Genomic DNA, 14,357 nt, shown 5'->3' on the forward strand with positions numbered 1-14,357 from the left:
ATTGTTTAGCCTTTTACAGTCTAGTTTCTTGATTTCTTTATATATTTTGGAGATCAGACCTTTGTCAGTTGCGGGGTTGGTGAAAATCTTCTCCCAGTAAGAGGGTTGCCTTTTTGTCTTAGTGACAGTGCCCTTTGCTTTACAGAAGCTTCTCAGCCTCAGGAGGTCCCATTTATTCAATGATGCCCTTAGTGTCTATGCTGCTGGGGTTATACGTAGGAAGTGGTCTCCTGTGCCCATGTGCTGTAGAGTACTTCCCACTTCCTCTTCTATCAGGTTCAGTGTGTTCGGACTGATATTGAGGTCTTTAATCCATTTGGACTTGAGTTTTGTGCATGGTGATAGATATGGAATTTTTTTCTTTCTTTTCTTTTAGCTGATTTTATTAAAAGTCTATCAATCTTGTTATTGTTTTCAAATAACCAATTCTTCATTTCATTGTTTGTATTATTTTTCATATATCTATTACATTCATTTACATTCTGGTCTCGATAGCCCATCCTTGTCTTTTGTTTTTCAGAGCTGTTTGTTTTTTGTTTTTGAAAACTCTTAAGAACTTTTTATTTGGATTTTCTTTAACTTATTTTTTTTTTCTATAGGTACTTAGAGCTGAAACCAACAAAATAAAAACAAAGAAAACAATACAAAGAGACAAAGAGTTGGTTCTTTGAGAAAATCGACAAAATAAACAAAACTTTATCCAAATTAACCAAAAGGCAGGGAGAGGATATTCAAATTAACAAAATCAGAAGTGATAAAGGGAGACATAACAATAGGACCCTGACTTTATTGTATGTCATAAATTTGGGTATCTTATATTTCATTTTCATTCACCTCTAGAATATTTATAATTTTCTTTTCTATATCTTCAGTGACCCTGAAGTGATCTTTCAGGACCACCCATTCCTCCTGCCAGATTCTTCTTTATAGCCTTAATCAGAGAGGAGACTGGTGTTACTGCAGGTTGATACACTTTGGCTGGTTGAATCATTATTCAGTACTGTATTGGTCAATCTCCACAATCATATGTATTTTCTTAATCTTCCTACTGCTTCTAAAACCTAGCTTTATTTTATTTGAATCTAGTAAGCATAAGAAGTTTTTCAAATTTTCTCCATTTGCTGATGTTGTATGTCCCAATAAGTGGTCTATTCTAGTGAAATGTCCATGGGGTTATGGAGAAAAAAATATGTTCTACTTAGTGTTTGCATATATTGTTCTGGAGATTTTCATTAAGTATATTAGATCTATGACATCATTTAGCACTATTAATTATCTTTTCCTTTATGTGCGAATGACCCATATAACTGGGCAAAGTGGGGTATTGAAGCCAACTATCGTGAATATGTTGGACCTGAATATTAAGCCGGCCAAAAAGCCCAGAGTGAATAAGACAGGGACTAATGAAGTACCACCCTTAGCTGAGAGATCTTTTCTCAGATGATGGTGGCTGGGCAAGACGAAATCTCTTGTTTCATGATTTGGCTCCTGACAGGCTCTCCCTTCTCTGGTAGATGATTCTATAACCATACACATACTGAGAAAGAACACTTAGTGGATTCAGTGAGTTTAAAAAAAATGAAAGAAAACCAAGAAATTGGGAGAGGAAAAAAAAGGATGGAAATATAAGAGGATTTGAAAGAGAACGAATGGATAACGGAATCTGTCAAAGTATACATGAATGACAATTCAAATACTAAAAATGGAATTTAAGTGAACATAAATATATTTTATTTGTAAAATTTTATTGTGATATTACTACTACCTTTACTTGAAATATGTATCGTGGAAAAAAAGAACTCCAAAACCAGAAGACCAATGCATTATCAAGTAGGATTTTTTTAATGACAAAGAATATGTCTTTTTCAGTGTACTGTAGTCACCAAAGATCTACTTGAGTCTGGTAGTAGACAAAGTACTTATTAAGCACTATGGGGAGCCTCGTTTTTGTTTCAAAATCCATTCTGTAGGTGCCCTATGAATCTTATAATGAAAAATTATTATTAAAGTGCTTCAATTTCTTGACTGTATTCTATGTAATTCAGTTTTAAATTTTTGAGAAAATTTGTCATTTTTCATGAAAGAATAACTAATAGTTCTTGGGCAGAAATGTGTTTAAGTGAGTTAAATAAAATTAACAAAACATATGATTTTAGTGAAATTAAATACCAAAGTAAATATAGTACATTGGTTTTCAGGACACTGAAGTATCCAATTCATAATGCTTTTATGACATAGTTGCATATTTAACCAAATTGAGTGAGCTATAATGCTTACTATGCATTTTCATTAAGTTTTTGTGCCCTTATCCTGCTGAATAGACAGTATTAAATCTTTTCTAAAATGATTTATCAACCAGTAAGTAAAGTCAAGTTCCAAGAGTTCCAAAGCATCTGAGGCAGCTACAATTAAAATGAATAATCAATAAGCTAATGAAAAAAACACAATATCACTTATACATGGGGAAGAATGGAACCTTTTAATGGCTAAAAGATTTAAAAACACTCCAAATTTAAAGTATTGGTAATGTAGAAACTGAATTAAAATTTAGCAAGATTAAAAACAAAAATAAGTTTTAAAACATTAGAAAGTAATGCTAGAATAAAAAATGCTTTTAAAAAGTCCTTAAGTTACTTTATTTATTCTTAGTATTAATAGACAAAAATAAAAGTAAAAATTAATAAGACAGAATAGGGGAGAGTCGACTGAAGCTAAGAATTAAGTTCCTTTCTTCTTAATGCTCTAATAAAATTAAGGTAAAAAAGCAATCTCACAAAAACATGTCGGTCTTTAATAAACAGAACTCAAAATTAAACTTCTCAAAAAGAAGTAACAAAAAGAGTAAAAGGCAAATCCGCAGTAGACCCTCATAGTACAAACAAAGGACAAGTACTTTAAAAGGAAAAGGACACATAAATTTTAGAAGAGCTAAAAAGGAAAATTTTTTATAACATACTCCCTCAGAAACAGAGTAGATAAGAATCATACTATCCAGCTAGACAACACACAAAGCAAATTCAAAAACTAGCACAAAATAAAAGTTATGCTAAGGATATTGTATATCATAATGATTATAAATGAATGAATTTTAACACTAGCTATTATGATTAAAATAAACCATTTGTCCCAGAGCAGCATCCATGTAATTCCAACGCTGGGGAAGCAAAGATAACCGGATCCCTGAGACCTGATGGCCAGGCACTCCGGTCAGGCTGTGGTATGAGAACTTGTCTCGGAAGAGTAAAGTGGCTAAGGATTAAGGAAGACACCAGACATTGACCTCTGGTTTCCACATGCACATGGATGATTATGTACTCCTACGCCTACTTGAATATATATGAACACAAACACACACACAATAAAATCATGGAAATAAATCAACAAAGGGCTGTTTGATAGAAGATCTTCATCCCACTCCCGTTGCTTTCCAAGTTCCTGATGAGGCTATAAAGGCTCCATCTCTACAGAAAACCAATAATGTAAATAGAGAGCCAAGCTTGTAAGCATGGTTTGCAGGGGTGGGTGATGAATGTGAAGCCACCAGCAGGACACATTTGAGTCTGGTTTTCCTGTGCTTTGTCATTTGACTCAATAGGAACTTTTGTTACTTAACCCTGTTCATAAATTATTTAATGTACTGTATAAATAAACCCAAACTGTTAGATACGTATTTAGTTTGTTATACTTAAAGTAGTTAATAAAAATGCTATACTCCTTTAAAAAATACATTTAAAGCTGGTTTTTTGAAGAGTTGAGAGATGAGGTCAACATTCACTTGAACATCCACAGGCAAGAACAACTGCCCGTTGCTAAATTATGTACCATGTAAGGGGTAGTAAAATACCTCCACGACTAGCAAGAAGGTCTTGTTATAAACAATAAATATTTTAAAGGACAATTCTCTAATATCTGAGTATTTTTAACATTAACCAAACTGTATGAGATATCATACCTGAAAAGAATTCAAATCAAAATGACAGATTGGTCGTAACTTGTAAAAGCAGTACTCATGTTTATTTCATGCAATCCTAGAAAAATCAAGTAAAATTTATGGCAATGACATATTACATATTATAAATTAATATGTAGATATATATAAGTAAAATAAGAAATATTTATATGTAACCCTCAAAGAATATTTTCTTCCATGATGAATATGAAATTTAAGTAAGTGACAAAAAAGAAAAAAAGAAATATTGAGTATAAATCACAATGAAAACTTTGCTTCTTTACAAAACAGAAATCTAGACATTCTTTCAAAAATATCTTCGGGAAGTAGTCTGCAATAAACTTCTGAAGATTACTGACTTTAAATTCAAAGCCCTGTAGTTCATTTTCATCTGAAGGGAAACATGAAAATGGAAAGAACCAAAGCCATATTCTTATGTTATTTATTTGTGAGGTAAACATTAGAAATTTTACATCACAATTGAGTTTAAAAATTTAATAGAATTTAGGGAAGTATTTAAGAGAATATTTTGTAAATTTAGCCTAATAATGTTATAACAATACTGACAGGAATAAACCAAGGTAATGAAATAGCAATTTTCCCTGGTATGAGTTATGGTGAAGTATTTTTATGAACGCAGTTCACAGACTTTTTCTTCACACAAGTCAACACTATATCAAAGAATTATGCCTCCACACGAACATGTATTAGTATTTCAAATAAAAACAGTAATTTTTTTTCTTGTGTACAGGCAAAACCACACATTCTTTGCAGATGATATAGTACCAAATTGTTGACTGGCTTTTATGTAATACTTTCATTTTTTGAAAAGGGCAGGGTCTTTTCCTTCCATATTCTCTCGACTAATTTGGAATTGTTAGGCTATGTGACTGTTTTTCAAAAAATGGACTTCAACGTTTAATTTTACCTGAAAAAAGCTATTGTCCTTTCTTCTTTCAATAAACTAGTCATTATTGTGACTTCTCTTAAAGAAATCTCTACCATGCTGCCAATGGGTACAATAGTGGCAGAATAACTGATTTCTGATTGGACTTAAGAATTACTTATGAAAGGAATTACATGTCTGGTTATATAAATCTGACCAAAACCCCATGGTCATGGGAGCTCATCAATCCCAGAAGTAAACTTACATTTGTTATTCTGTTCAATAGACTCAGTGTCAAGTTGCCTTCTGAATTCATCTATCGATAGACTGGTGCAGCTTTTACACCTTATCAAAGATATCTTTGCACAGTAGATGTTTAACACAGGAACAACTGATCAAAGTGCAGAGAGTAGATGTGGGTGTTCATCCACAAATTATTTAAACAGGGCTCCAGCCTTTTGATTTGCTGTAGTTTTCTGTAATGGTCTTCACACTGCATCATGAATGTGTTTTCCTGAAGAGGTTGGAAATAGATGCCTGATCCTCTGAAACCGGTGCTTTTGCTGGTTGTGAGCCTTCTTAAGTGATTGCTGGCAAGTGAATGTGGTTCCTCTGCAGGAGCAGCACATGATCTTAACCTTTGAGCCCTCTCTCTACCCCCACATTATTTTAATTAGAGAAAAGTAAGTGTAAAAATATTTCAAATGTATATACTTCAACTGTAATATTCACTAAAATACATGTCATGTTTATCTCTTCCTTCCAGTTCATTCTTACTGACAATCGATTTCCCTTTTGTGATGATGTGGGATGACCTTCTGTGTATGTCTTGCTTTTGTTAATTGATAAATAAAGAGGTTTGAGCCAATGGCTTAGCAGAGTAAAGCCAGGCAGGAAATCCGAACAGAAATATGTAGAGAGAGTAGGCAGAATCAAGGAGATGCCATGTAGTTTCAAAGGAGACAGATGCTAGAACCTTACCAGTAGGCACAGCCACGTAGTGATACATAACCTAATAAAAATGTGTTAATTTAATATGTAAGAGTTAGTTAATAGGAAGTCTGAGCTAATTGACCAAGCAGTGTTGTAATTAATATAGTTTCTGTGTGATTATCTGGGTCTGGGAGGCCGGGAAAAGAACAAACAGTGTCCTCTTACATATACTCTAAACTCAAATACCCACTTTTCATCCTCTGGCCTGCAGAGAGTTTACAAATTTTGTACTGAAATTTCTTCATATCAGCTCCAGAAAATTATTCCACATTGTCCTAAAGTAACTGAAATGCCATTTAAACATTCAGGTTTGTTTTGAGTAAGTTAGCCTGTCTTTCAGTCTGTACAGAAATCCAAGCCAGAGCTATTGGAATGGTTGGCTCTGCTTTGCCATCCTTCCTCTCAGGATACACATATGTGTACCACCACACAGATGCCTGAAGCCTTGCTGCTGCGCTGTTCTTCCAGACACCAAAATTGCTAGCTATCAAATTTAGGTTTGATCACTCCACTCCTTTGGCAGTGAGTTCTTTGCGAGTATGGAAACATTCGTATTCTTCTTCTTCAGTGAGAACAGATAATGCAGAGTCGACTCACTGTATGACAGCCCATGCACTTATTTATTGTAAAAAGGGACTTCTTGACAGGATTACTAAACGCCACGATCTCTGCACAGTCGTCGTTCTACTGCCTTTTAGAAAAGTAAGATCTCTTTTTTTCCCTCTAGTATAGGTTGTTTCCCATCTTGTCTTGAAAGACAATGGAACTTCAAAATACTGTTTTTCAACCTTAGTCGTCTCAGACATGTATTTATATATCTTTAAGAATCTTCTGAAATTGTCAGCGCTGTCAAGCCTAATTCTCAAAAGCAACTCAATTATAGAGCTAGGTTTTTAACTAAAAATAAGTTGTAAAGTTTCCATCTCATACAGAATCTACTGTTTTCTTTCATAATTCCACTAATCACTGTCATTTTAGAGTACATCTTATGTCATGCTTCCTGTCAGCAGTTTGAATTATTTCAGTATTATAGTTATACAGGCTTCATCATAAGGACATGTGAAGCCAAATCCTTTGTGAAATAATTATATAAAGATACCAGGGCAGTTTAAATAGTTTTAATTTTTGTTTTGTGTTTATGAGAAACATTACATATCCAATTATTTTAATTAATTCTAATGCCCCTTTTATTAAGATTTATACACAGGAGATACTGAAAATATGTTAATATCTGTATTGCAATTAATTTTAAATTGGAGATGAGATTTGCAGAGTAAAAACTCCTCAGTATAAAATGAAAACACATTATTATATGATAATCTCGTACTTTAAAAGGAAGAAAGTGGATACCTACCAAGGCAGTAAGAAAAGTCACATATGCAGATCTTAATTTGAGCTTTCTGCTATTGAGGATATTTTCAGATGGGGAGAGAAATTGTTAAATATAGACAGACAGGCTGAAATGCAGGATAGTTTCTCAAGACAGATCAAAATGTTTTAAATATATTTAATTTAATATCGCCTATTGTGGTACAATTATTGTGGCCCAAATGAGTTTAAGTGCAAAATCAGGCAGATGCTAATCTTTTTCCTTCTCATGTGAACCTCATTTTCTTTTTTAAGAAGCAGATTTGTTTTATGTTTACATGTAGGCATGTCTGTTTGTGTGCATCTGTACAACTGAGTGAGGCTATCCGTGAAGGTCAGAACAGTGTGTACCCTCTGGAGCTAGGGTAACAGTTGCTGTGAAGCAACTGGTGTAGTTGGTAGAAACTAAACTTTAATCCTCTACAAGAACAGAAAGGGCTCTTACATACAGGACCATTTTTCCAGCCCTTGATCATTATTTTGTGCATTTTTTTTGTGTTGATCAATGGAGAGTTGTAGTAGAAGGATAAAAACTGAGACAATTAATTAAATTCTAAAGCAGTCGGTAGCATGTTTTTCTGGGTTTCTGAAAATATTAATGTCTTTCTCGTAGAAAAAAACAAAACAACAGTAAATTTTGTCACCTTGGCAGAAAGTTTTCCATCACCCTGGGGACAGTTCATTTACTTTTTCCAAGTTTTAAAGTATGCAAAATTGATTATTAAAAATATATATTGCATACATCAATTGTATAACATCACTTTTTAAATATTAATAGAATAATTTCTTCTCAATAAGATTGATTCAAAAATAACTCAAATTTCTTGTTACAGGAGACAACTGCTTGGCCACTGAGTACAGCAAGATGAAAAGTATGCTTTTAGATTTACAAAATCAAAAGTACATTACACAAGAAAATGAGAATTCTAACGGTGATGACATATCTAGGAAGAAGCTGTTGGTGGATCAAATGTTCAAGCATTTTGATGCAGACAGTAATGGACTTGTAGATATTAATGAACTAACTCAGGTATGACCAACAAATAAATAAAATATATTGCTTAAGTATAACGGATAGTTTTATTTTGTTAGAATTTACTCTATAGAATGATATATTTTATTCATAATACCAAAAGAATGGAAATGAAATGATATTACTATTTAACTACCTAACTGATTGTGGAGGTATAGGTAGGGGGATGGAGGTATTGAATTCAGCCTGGGATACATAATTTGATCTTGACTAGAAAGCCAAGGACTTGGAATACCACTAAGTATGTGTAAGCTGGGCTTCTATTATCATAACCACAGGCGAAAATAAAAAGAGGCTTAACTAATTTATCAGCAGCATTTATCAAAGTACTTTGTATTTTATAGTTTAAAAGAAATATGATATATTCTGTACCTAAAACAAACTATAAGTTATGTTATGGAACTTAAAAAATTTCTCCTGATCTATTCTGGAATGTATGTAATTTTCAATTTCTGCCAATGTATAAGGTGTGTATTAGAAGTATTTGAAGCAGAGGATGTACACATGGTGGTGATGACAATGTTGTATGCTGTTGTGAAATACAGCTCTTAATTTAAACTGATCAAGAAGTTGACTATGATCTATCTTCATTTGCTTTAATGTTGCAGAAATGTTCAGGAAAGAATATTACCTTTGCATAAATGTGTAAGGGTGTGTGCATAAGAAAGTGTACAAGAATTTGTATATGAGTTTGTGTTTGCTTTACCTTTATTAGAAAACAAACTTTCATAAGGAAAAGGAAGGGTTAAATGGAATTTTAAAATTTGATTTGACAGGGAGCATCCGTACCTACTTATAGAGACACAATCACATTTTTATAGTATAATATTTAAATCAGGATACACGTTTGTTTTCTGATTTTTAGATGTTGATTTTGTTTCCAGAAATGATGATGGACTTATTTTTCGAAAGAAACTTTTGTTTTAGAACTCTGTAAAATAATCTTGCATCTAATAGTGAATATCTGACTCCTTCCTTGGGATATCCTATTCCTGTAGACTTGATTCTCGCATTTAGAATTTTCAGTATTACTTTAGTGAAGAAAATGGTACGTTTGTCACATTCAATTTGCCACAGAAAAAAATTTACCCTTCCCCTTATTGAATATTAGATTTACACAGTGTGTATATTGAAATGTGTTGGTTGATGTTACTGATATATGAAGTTTGTTTTGAGTGCTTAACATGAAAAATTATTAATTTTATTAAGCCCTTTCTCTCTAATGAGATAATCCCATAGCATTCATTCTTCATTTTATTTATGGGGTAAAACATATCTATGAATTAATACATATAAATGCTCCTCTAATTCTTCAGATGATGTTCAGTAAACCCTGGGAGTGATCCTTTTTTTTTTTTTTTTTTTTGATTTTTCGAGACAGGGTTTCTCCTTAGCTTTTTTGGTTCCTGTCCTGGAACTAGCTCTTGTAGACCAGGCTGGCCTCGAACTCACAGAGATCGCCTGCCTCTGCCTCCCAAGTGCTGGGATTAAAGGCGTGCGCCACCACCGCCTGGCTCCTGGGAGTGATCTTAATGTGTTATTGGCCTGAGCTTCCTAGAATGTTATTGAAGTCTTTATATCTATGTTCAGTAGAGATATTGATCTGTAGCTTCCAGCTTTCAACCATTCTATCTACTACTATTACCATCCTTCATCCCATCCTCTCCCTCCCTTCAGTGTCTCTTTGCCTCTTCTTTTCATCTGATTTCTGTTTTGTGTGATTAGCAGAGTGCAGACCTACTAGAATGTGCTCTAGATGATTAAGGTCCTCTTCAAAGTTTTGTGACAGATCTTGTATTATTCTTAAATATTTAGCAGAATTCACTAGTGGCATTATCAACCATGTGTTTTCCTTTGATGGAAGATATAATTATTACTATCTTCTCATTGTTAATGGGATGTTTTTATTTCTTAATGATTTATATGATTCAATTAGGCATATTATGTGTATGTGTGCTTGTTCAAGAATTTGCTCATTTCTTCCTGTCAAACTTGGGGTGTGTATTTCTTAATAGACTCTTGATATGCAGTGAATTTTTGTGAAAATTATAATTTCTCTGGTTTCATTACTATTGTCTTCTTTTTTTTGTTCTTATTAGTTAAGCTGGGATTTGTATATTTTATTTAAAGACTGATATACAAAGAACAACTCTCACTTCATTGATCTTTGATGTCTTGGTCCTCTGTATTTTATTACTCTTCTGATCATCTATCTGTCTTGCCTTCTTGCTGCTAATTTTCAAGTTTTGTTTTTGTTTCCTTAGCTCCTTAAAGTACAATAATAGACTAATTATTCGAGACCTTTGCTCTTTTTTTCATGTAAGTGACAGCTATAGATTTCTCTTTCAGTACTAATGTTGTCATATCCTTGAGCTTTGGGTAGTTTATTTTCCATTATTGTTTGTCTCAATAAACTTTCAAACTTATTTAATTTTTGATTTAACTGTGTGGATTTTTCAGTAATGTCAATCTGAATCCAAAGATGTTCTTGTTATTGATTTCTTCTTTTGCTGTATTACGGTTTCTAAATAAATTACTCCAAATTTTAAGTTTTTAAAACTGTTATTAGTGCTGTTTTGTGGACAGCTATGAGATAACCTAGAGAACGCTTCCATGCACTGGATTCTGTAGCTACTGGATGCAATGTACTGCATATGTGTTGTAGGAGCTGCTGGCCTGCTTTTCGTCCCGCCCGGCTCCCGCATGGCTAGCTTTACACCAGAAGTAGCAACACACAAACTGTTTTCTTTTAAACACTACTTGGCCCATTACATCTAGCCTCTTCTCAGCTAACTCTCGCACCTGGACTAGCCCATTTCTAATAATGTGTGTAGCACCCCAAGGTGCGCTTACCAGGAAGATTCTAGCCTACGTCCATCCTGGGTCGGAGCTGAATCGTGTCTGCTCTGGATAGAGCTGCCTGGCATCTGAGATCACTTCCTCTTCCTCCCAGCATTCTGTTCTGTTTACTCCGCTTATCTAAATTTTAACCTATCAGGGCCAAGGCAGTTTCTTTATTTAACCAATGACCTTCCTCCATCACATATGAATGCCAGGTCGATTTGGTTTAGGTATACTTAAATTCCGGGATCCTAGCTGGTTTTCTGTCTAGGTGTTCTATCCACCGCTGAATGTAGGATCCTGTGATGTGGGCTGTGACTGTCCTCATCTATGTTAGTATTGCCTCTATATACTTGAGTTCTCTGATATTCAGTGCCTTTATATTGAAAGTTTGGTTTATCTGAACCAACTTCCTTCTCTTTGGAAATTAACTTTATGTTTTTCTTTTTACTGATTTTGAGTAGTTTATTTCAGTAGACAAAGGTATGATTAATACTGCTTGTTTAAAAAATCCATTTAAATAGAATATATTTTTTCACTCAGGCTTTCCATATATGTGTGTTCTAAGAGATGATATAGTTTCTTGTAAATAATGTGGATTTTTGTTATTGTTTTAGTTTGGTTTGGCTGTTGTTCATTTTTTAAGCATTCAATCACTCAGGTTTTTAATTAGAAAATTTCTTCTATTTTTACTTTCTTATGATAAGCAATATTTTATCACTGCCATTTTGTTCTTTATTTTTCAGGTGTTAAGTTTCTCTCCATTTCTCTCATTTTTTTTTTTTGTTTTTGTTTTTCAAGACAGGGTTTCTCTGTGGCTTTGGAGCCTGTCCTGGAACTAGCTCTGTAGACCAGGCTGGTCTTGAACTCACAGAGATCCGCCTGTCTCTGCCTCCTGAGTGCTGGGATTAAAGGCATGCGCCACCATCGCCCGGCTCTCTCCCATTTTTTATGGTTAGTTTTTCTTCATTGTTATGTTTTGACTCGTGTTTTATAACTTTTATTTTGTCAATGTGCTGATTGTTTTCATCAACTAGACACAAACCATAGAATTTGAAAAGAGGGATCTCCAGTTCAGGAACTGTCTCCATCAGATGGGCCTATATGCAAGTGTGTGGAACATTTTCTTAACGATTAATGTGAAAGGGCCAAGATCTCTGTGCATTGGCTGCTCTATAAGAAAAGTTGCTAAGCAAGCCAGAGAAAGCAGGCCAGTCAGCAGCCTTTCTCCAAGGTTTCTGCTTCCGTTGCACCCTCCTGGTTCTTCCTTGAGTTTCTCTATTGACTTCCCTTAATGATAGACTGTCACATGGAAGAGCAGGTCAAATAAACCCCCAATTTAGCGTTGGTCAGTGTTTTATCACAGCAATGGAAAGCAAAAAAAATAATCTAAAAACTATTTAGATTTTGCTTTGTTATTTCCACAAGTCCCACAGAACCCATCCTTTGATTAAAGGCAGATGCTTTAAAATTGTCTTAAAAGTGCAAGAAAACAAAAGGGAAAAAAACATAATTGCTAACTACAGGTGTAGTTGACATTTTCTCCAAACTTTCAGTTTTGGTAACACGTTTACTTCTTTTGTTGCCTTTCTCCTAATGTATCAGTTTTTTTTCTTTTTTTTATTGATAAAAGGAGAATAAAATAAATACAAAAACAAATTTCCACCTCCTCCCAGCCTCCCATTTCCCTCCCCCTCCTCCCACTCTTCTCCCCCTCCTCCCACTCTTCTCCCCCTCCTCCCACCCCTCTCCCCTTCCAAAGAGCAGTCAGGGTTCCCTGCCCTGTGGTAAGTCCTAGGTCCTCCCCCCTCCGTCCATATCTAGGAAGGTAAACATCCAAACTGGCTAGGCTCCCACCAAGCCAGCACATTGTGTAGGATCAAAACCGCATGCCATTGTCCTTGGCGTCTCATCAGCCCTCATTGTTCGCCATGTTCAGAGAGTCCAGTTTTAACCCATGCTTTTTCGGTAACAGTCCAGCTGGCCTTGGTGAGCTCCCAGTAGATCAGCTCCACTGTCTCAGTGGGTGGGGGCACCCTTCGTGGTCCTGACTTCTTTGCTCATGTTCTCCCTCCTTCTGCTCCTCATTGGGACCTGGGAGCTCAGTCCAGTGCTCCAGTGTGGGTCTCTGTCTCTATCTCCATCCATCACCACATGAAGGTTCTAGGATGATATGCAAGATATTCGTCAGTATTGCTCTAGGATAGGATCATTTCAGGTTCCCTATCCTCAGCTGCCCAAGGAACTAACTGGGGACCTCAGCTTGGGCACCTGGGAGCCCCTCTATGCTCAATTCTCCTGCCCACCCTTAAGTGGGTCCCTTACCTAATAATTGTGGTTCCGTGCTCCCCTATCCAACCTTCCTTTATCCCGATCCTCCTGTTTCCCCAAGTCCCCCCTCCTTCCCTTCTACCTTTTCTCTCCCCATCTCCCCTTACCCCCATCCCACCCCACCCCCAAGATCCCAATTTTCTCCCCGGCAATTTTGTCTACTTCTCTTAACCAAGAGGATAACTATATGTTTTTCCTTTGGTTCACCTTCTTACTTAGCTTCTTTAGGTTCACCTATTGTAGACTCCGTGACCCCTATTTATGGCTAGAAACCAATTATGAGTGAGTACATCCCATGTTCATCTTTTTGGGTTTGGGATACCTCACTCAGGATAGTGTTTTCTATTTCCATCCATTTGCATGCAAGATTTGAGAAGTCATTGTTTTTTACCGCAGCATAGTACTCTAGTGTGTATATATTCCATACTTTCTTCATCCATTCTTCCATTGAAGGGCATCTAGGTTGTTTCCAGGTTCTGGCTATTACAAATAATACTTCTATGAACATAGTTGAACAAATGCTTTTGTCATGTGATAGAGCATCTCTTGGGTAAATTCCCAAGAGTGGTATTGCTGGGTCCAGGGGTAGGTTGATCCCGAATTTCCTGAGAAACCGAAACACTGACTTCCACAGTGGTTGCACAAGATTGTATCAGTTTAATTATCATGTACTCACGCTTGTCTCTTTTATTTTGAAAAATTTTTACTAGCATCTTATATAAATCTTGGTGTGATATTTGTTTAGTTTCTGATTGTTTGGGAACACCTGTGCTGCATTGTCTCCCTCGTTTCTAATCTGTGTGTGTGTGTGTGTCTGTCTGTCTCTGCTACTGTGTGCGTGTGTGTACTGTATGCATATGTCTGCTTTACTGAGGACTGGCCTTAAAGCCTCACGCATGACAAAAAGGCACTCTCCCAGTTAAACAATGAAGTGTTAGATATTTTTAAACCTTTAA

At 35.3% G+C, this 14,357-nt stretch overlaps 1 protein-coding gene across 1 annotated transcript in view; it reads left to right on the top strand.

The window, feature by feature from the left end:
* The window catches only part of Fstl5 (follistatin like 5), a 405,920-nt gene that overhangs the window by 202,784 nt on the left and 188,779 nt on the right, over positions 1 to 14,357 (top strand). Inside the window, exon 6 of the mRNA XM_075950900.1 lies at positions 8,030 to 8,226. Within this exon, the coding sequence (XP_075807015.1) occupies positions 8,030 to 8,226 (197 nt within the window). The remainder of the gene's footprint in view (positions 1 to 8,029; positions 8,227 to 14,357) is intronic.

The sequence above is a fragment of the Microtus pennsylvanicus genome, chromosome 16, assembly GCF_037038515.1.
Source record: "Microtus pennsylvanicus isolate mMicPen1 chromosome 16, mMicPen1.hap1, whole genome shotgun sequence".
Classification (NCBI taxonomy): domain Eukaryota; kingdom Metazoa; phylum Chordata; class Mammalia; order Rodentia; family Cricetidae; genus Microtus; species Microtus pennsylvanicus.